Genomic DNA, 5,732 nt, shown 5'->3' with positions numbered 1-5,732 from the left:
TTTTGAAAACCTAACTATGGTTTAAGGTTTGTGGCAAGAAAGTTGTTTAACAATATGAATGTTCAAATTTTTCTATTGTCTAAACAAATGATAGCATAGTTCCCTTAACCATGTTGATTTTGGGTAGAAAGGTATTAATGAGACTTGCTCAGTTGGGATTCACTCGATTGAGCATCGGTCGCGCTTTTCGAGGTTGGGGCGTGACAAACTTGGTATCAGAGCCTAAGATTTTAAAGTGTCCTAGGATGTCTTGGAGCCGTGTCTACTAGAGTTTTTCTTATCGGTGTGATGTTGACCACATCTATAAGTTGGAGGCTACTTGAGCATTAGGAATAACACCCTTCTTTGATATTCTGGATCGTGCGGTAATTGTGAAACTATTCCCCCTCTAACTTGTACATTGTTCTATCTTTTAGTAAATGTCACCTAAGAAGAAAGCGGGAATTGTCCAAGAAGCCAATGCCACCTCAGGAGTGGCTGATGAATCACTACTTGACATTGTGGGTGCGGGTAGTCCCCTACTATCACCCAGCCTGGTTTATGTAATCCAGAGCAGACTGCTCCAGTTCCTACACCCGCGGAGGGTACCACAATCCCTCCCTCTGATACTCCTATTCCGCCTCAAGCCCCCACTTCCGGTTCTGGTATTTTCGATGGGGATCTTAGGGGAGTTATTCAGATGTTGACTCAGCTAGTGGCCTCTCAGGCCCAGAGGACAAATGTTGTACCCAGTTCATCTAGCCAGCTAGGGGATTCCACCAGTTCTAGGATGAACAGATTTCTTCAGTTAGACCCTCCCGTGTTTATGGGTGCCAATCCAGAAGAACACCCTCAGGATTTTATTGATGAGATGCACAAGACCCTCAGGGTTATGCATGCAACTGAGATAGAGGGAGTAGACTTGACTGCCTACCATCTGAAAGGGGTGGCCTATTCGTGGTTTGGGTTGTGGGAAGATTCCCGTGAGGAGGGGAGTCCTCCGGCGAGGTGGAGCGAGTTTGCTGATGCCTTTATAGATCATTTCATGCCCGCTGAGACAAGGGCAACCCATGCAGCAGATTTTGAAAATCTAAAGCAAGGTAGCAGAAGTGTGTGGGAGTACCATATAGAGTTTGCTCGCTTGTCCAAATATGTCATTCATATGTTGCCCACAATGCAGGCTAGGGTGCGCCGGTTTGTTCAGAGCCTTAATTCTTTAACTATTAATGAGGCTTATACAGCTGCCTTGAATTCTGACATGAATTACGGGAAGATGGTAGCATTTTCTCAGGCCACAGAGAACCGCAAACTGAAGAACAAAATGGAGAAAAAGGGTAGAAGAAAGGCCCGGTCTACAGGCAACATGGGTGAGTCACTAGGCGGGGGAAGATCAGTTTTCCTAGGAAGATCATCAGGGTCGTCCTAGTCTGTTTCACAGTCTTCAGCTAGTGCACCACCATCAAGGTCCAGCCAGCAGCAGCAGTGGAGTCATTTCAGGCCCAGTCAGGGCGACAGGGGATCCCACCAGCGGGGTCAGTCAGGAGAGAGGTTCCAGTGGCAGCAGAGATCCCCGTGCCCCAAGTACGGGAGGATGCAGTCAGGGGTTTGCTACTTGGAGTTACCCGTATGTTATGGATATGGGATGAGGGGTAATATTCAAAGGTATTGTCGTGTATCCCGCCAGGGAGCGGACAGGGGAACAACTCAGCCAGTCAGCCCAGCAGCTGCTACATTATCATCCCCCTCTCCAACTCGAGGTACCCCAGCACCCGCGGGGCATGGTGTAGCTAGGGGTGGTATGCAGGGTTCAGGAGGACCCAGCCGGTTCTATGCTATAAGTGGTCGCCAGACTGCAGAGGCTTCTCTGGATGTCGTTACAGGTATTCTGACTATCCAATCTCATGATGTATATGAACTTATTGACCCCGGTTCCACCTTGTCCTATATTACCCCTTTTGTTGCTATGGAATTTGGGATAGAACCGGATCAGCTTCAAGAGCCATTTTCGGTGTCTACTCCTATTGGTAAGTCTATTATAGCTGCTCGAGCTTATAGAGGTTGTGTTGTCACGGTGTGTGGTAGGGATACCATAGCCGATCTTATTGAATTGGGGATTGTTGATTTTGACGTAATAATGGGGATGGATTGGCTTTATTGATGTTTTGCCAAGCTTTATTGTCGTACTAGAACTATGAGGCTTGAATTTCCCAATGAGCCCGTTGTTGAATGGAAGGGTGATAATGTGCCTAAAGGTCGGTTTATTTCTTACCTTAAGGCCGCGAAGATGATCAAGAAGGGGTGCATCTATCATTTAGTCCGTGTTACGGACACCGATGTCGAGGCACCCAGCCTTGAATTAGTACCAGTTGTGATTGAATTTCCGGATGTCTTTCCAGATGAGCTCCCTAGGATTCCACCAGACAGGGAGATTGATTTTGGGATCGATGTGATGTCGGGCTCGCAACCTATATCAATTCCACCTTACAGAATGGCACCGGTAGAATTGAAAGAGCTAAAAGAACAATTGAAGGATTTGCTAGGAAAGGGTTTCATCCAGCCAAGTGTGTCACCGTGGGGTGGACCAGTCTTGTTTGTAAGGAAGAAACATGGGTCGTTACGGATGTGTATTGACTATCGGCAACTCAACAAGGTCACAATCAAAAATAAATATCCTCTATCGTGAATAGATGATTTGTTACCAATGTCAAGGTGCTACGTGTTTCTCAAAAATCGACTTGCGGTCCAGGTATCATCAATTGAAGATAAGGGAGCAGGATATTCCGAAAACAGCCTTCAGGACTCGGTATAGGCACCATGAATTTCTGGTGATGTCTTTTGGGCTCACAAATGCCCCGGTAGCTTTCATGGATCTTATGAATCGAGTCTTCAAGCCTTTTCTAGAATCATTTGTGATATTGTTCATTGATGATATTCTTGTGTATTCCTTAAGTCGGGAGGACCATGCTGACCATCTTAGGGCAGCGTGCAAACTCTTCAGTAACATCAATTGTATGTGAAATTTTCAAAATGTGAATGTTAGCTTGAATCTGTCGCGTTCTTGGGTCATGTCATCTCCAGGGAAGGAATTCTGGTTGATCATCAAAAGGTTGTGGTAGTGAAGAATTGGCCTAAACCTGCCACTCCAATAGAGATTCGCAATTTCTTGGGTTTGGTCGGGTATTACAGAAGATTTGTGGAGGGATTCTCTACTCTTGCCTCCCTATTGACCAAATTAACCTAGAAAGTAGTTAAGTTCTAGTGATCCGATGCTTATGAGAGGAGCTTCCAAGAATTGAAATCGAGATTGACTTCAACACCGGTATTAACCTTGCCAGAAGGTACATAGGGGTTTGTGGTGTATTGCGATGCTTCAAGGATCGAGCTTGGGTGTGGCTTAATGCAACACGACAAGGTAATAGCCTACGCTTCTAGGCAACTCAAGAATCATGAAAAGAACTATCAGACCCATGACTTAGAACTTGAAGCAGTGGTGTTTGCGCTAAAGATTTGATGACATTATCTATATGGGGTCCATGTGGATGTATTCACGGACCACAAGAGCCTTCAATATATTTTCAAGCAGAATGAGTTGAATCTGAGATAGAGAAGATGGCTAGAGTTACTCAAGGACTATGAAATTGATATTCTCTATCACCCGGGAAAGGCTAATGTTGTAGCAGATACTCTTAGTCGTAAATCTATGGGGAGCTTGGCTCATTTGGAGGCATATCAGAGGCTGTTAGCCAGGGAGGTTCACCAGTTGGCTAGTTTGGGAGTTCGCCTTACGGACTCCAATGAAGGAGGAGTGATTGTGCATAATAGGGCTGAATTGTCGCTTGTGGTAGAAGTGAAAGAGAAACAATTCAACGATCCATTGCTAGCACAACTGAAAGAGGGGATTCATAAACACAAGACCACAACTTTTTCCTTTGGCATAGATGATGGTACCCTACGGTACCAAAGCCGCCTATGTGTTCCGGATGTTGACGGTCTTCGGGAAAGGATCATGGCAGAAGCTCACACTTCTAGGTATTCAGTGCACCCAGGTTCTACAAAAATGTATCATGGTCTCAAGGAAGTTTATTGGTGGAGCAACATGAAAAAGGAGGTGGCGGACTTCGTGGCAAAGTGTCTGAACTGTCAACAAGTGAAGGCCGAACATCAAAGTCTAGGTGGATTGGCTCAAAGCATAGAAATTCCAATGTGGAAATAAGAAATGATCAACATGGATTTTGTGGTGGGTTTACCGCGCACTCCGTGCAAGTTTGACTCAATTTGGGTGATTGTGGATCGACTCACGAAATCAACACACTTCTTGCTAATCAAATCTACCGATATAGCGGAACAGTATGCTTAGTTGTATATCAAAGAAATAGTCAGGTTGCATGGCACTCCAGTCTCAATCATTTCACATCGAGGGGCTCAGCTCACAGCCAACTTTTGGAAGAAATTTCAGCAAGGTTTGGGCATGTAGATAAATCTTAGCACAGCTTTTCACCCTCAAACCGACGGGCAAGCAGAGCGGACTATTCAGACCCTTGAGGACATGTTGTATGCTTGTGCTCTTGATTTCAAGGGTAGCTGGGATGACCATTTTCCACTCATAGAATTTGCTTACAACAACAACTTCCATGCTAGTATCTAGATGGCCCCATTTGAGGCATTGTATGGTAGGAGATGTAGGTCTCCCATTGGGTGGTTTGAGGTTGGAGAAGCTGAATTGATAGGGCCAGACCTTATGCACCAGGCCATGGAGAAGGTCAAAGTTATTAAGGAAAGGTTGAAAACTGCTCAAAGTCACCAAAAGTCATATTCGGACGTCCGTCGTAGGGATTTAGAGTTAAAAGAAGATGATTGGGTACTCTTAAAGGTTTCCCCCATGAAGCGTATCATGCGGTTTGGGAAGAAAGTAAAACTGAACCCAAGGTATGTCGGACCGTACATAATCATCCAGCGGATTGGTCAGTTGGCGTACAAGCTCGAGCTGCCACCCGAGATGTCATTGGTACATCTGGTCTTCCATGTGTCTTTGTTGAAGAAGGTAGTGGGAGATCCATCCACTATTATGCCAATTGAAACTATTGAGGTTAATGAAGAACTGTCTTATGAAGAAGTTCCAGTTGCCATTCTTGATAGGCAAGTCCAGAAATTAAGAAATAAGGAAATTGCCTCCGTAAAGGTGTTATGGCAAAACCAGCAGGTTGAGGAAGCCACTTGGGAAGCCGAGGAAGAAATGAAAAGATGTACCCACACTTGTTTGAATAGACATTTAATAGCTTTTATGCATTTGGTTCCTATGAACTCTTATCTTCGATTTGATCCATGTAAAAATGTTCCATTTAAGTTATATATATTGCCTATACGACCATGGTTAATGTTGTATAAGTTATATTATGTTTATGGAATATGTTTATGTGGTTAGTTTATGTTTATGGGGCTCCCTGACATGTGTATAGGCCTAGATACAAAGGAAACTCTAGCAAAATTTTCGGAAATTTAGGGAGTTAGCCAAATTTGGGGTTATTGAAATGTTTCATGTGTGCAAAGCTGAGGTTACATAAAAGACTTCTAGTAAGTGAACCTTAATCCTCATTCGAGGATGAATGATCTTAAGTGGGGAAGGATGTGAGGCCCCGTGAAAACTTCTACTCAAAACTCGAAAGCTCGTAGTGCCAAGTTAGGAATACGTGTTTAGAACGGTTTGGACCCTTTGGACTGATCTATGCATTAAAAAGTCAAGGGATAGTATTTTC

The 5,732-nt window shown here is 44.4% G+C and overlaps 3 protein-coding genes across 3 annotated transcripts; all 3 read left to right on the top strand.

Annotated features, from left to right (window-relative positions):
* The first annotated feature begins 419 nt into the window (after positions 1–419).
* LOC138873259 (uncharacterized) lies at positions 420–2,137 on the top strand. Its single transcript, XM_070151703.1, has 3 exons — positions 420–510; positions 552–1,346; positions 1,425–2,137. The coding sequence occupies exons 1-3, from the start codon at positions 420–422 to the stop codon at positions 2,135–2,137; spliced, it is 1,599 nt and encodes a 532-aa protein (XP_070007804.1).
* Positions 2,138–3,679: 1,542 nt separating this feature from the next.
* LOC138873257 (uncharacterized) lies at positions 3,680–4,192 on the top strand. Its single transcript, XM_070151702.1, has 2 exons — positions 3,680–3,923; positions 4,026–4,192. Exons 1-2 carry the CDS (start codon positions 3,680–3,682, stop codon positions 4,190–4,192), a joined length of 411 nt encoding a protein of 136 aa, XP_070007803.1.
* Positions 4,193–4,729: 537 nt separating this feature from the next.
* LOC138873256 (uncharacterized) lies at positions 4,730–5,424 on the top strand. Its single transcript, XM_070151701.1, has 2 exons — positions 4,730–5,303; positions 5,402–5,424. The coding sequence occupies exons 1-2, from the start codon at positions 4,730–4,732 to the stop codon at positions 5,422–5,424; spliced, it is 597 nt and encodes a 198-aa protein (XP_070007802.1).
* Positions 5,425–5,732: the final 308 nt, after the last annotated feature.

Source organism: Nicotiana sylvestris, chromosome 7 (genome assembly GCF_000393655.2).
Source record: "Nicotiana sylvestris chromosome 7, ASM39365v2, whole genome shotgun sequence".
NCBI lineage: Eukaryota > Viridiplantae > Streptophyta > Magnoliopsida > Solanales > Solanaceae > Nicotiana > Nicotiana sylvestris.
This window is presented reverse-complemented; position numbering and strand designations above follow the sequence as displayed.

Bases quoted from the DNA above. Each gene is read 5' to 3' on its own strand.
- LOC138873256 (XM_070151701.1), top strand. From the start codon at position 4,730: ATGGAGAAGGTCAAAGTTATTAAGGAAAGGTTGAAAACTGCTCAAAGT. The intron at 5,304-5,401 runs GTAAAAATGTTC...TTATGTGGTTAG, and splicing joins TTATCTTCGATTTGATCCAT to TTTATGTTTATGGGGCTCCC.
- LOC138873259 (XM_070151703.1), top strand. From the start codon at position 420: ATGTCACCTAAGAAGAAAGCGGGAATTGTCCAAGAAGCCAATGCCACC. The intron at 511-551 runs GTAGTCCCCTAC...TATGTAATCCAG, and splicing joins ACTTGACATTGTGGGTGCGG to AGCAGACTGCTCCAGTTCCT. The intron at 1,347-1,424 runs GTGAGTCACTAG...CACAGTCTTCAG, and splicing joins CCGGTCTACAGGCAACATGG to CTAGTGCACCACCATCAAGG.
- LOC138873257 (XM_070151702.1), top strand. From the start codon at position 3,680: ATGGGGAGCTTGGCTCATTTGGAGGCATATCAGAGGCTGTTAGCCAGG. The intron at 3,924-4,025 runs GTACCCTACGGT...CAGTGCACCCAG, and splicing joins TTCCTTTGGCATAGATGATG to GTTCTACAAAAATGTATCAT.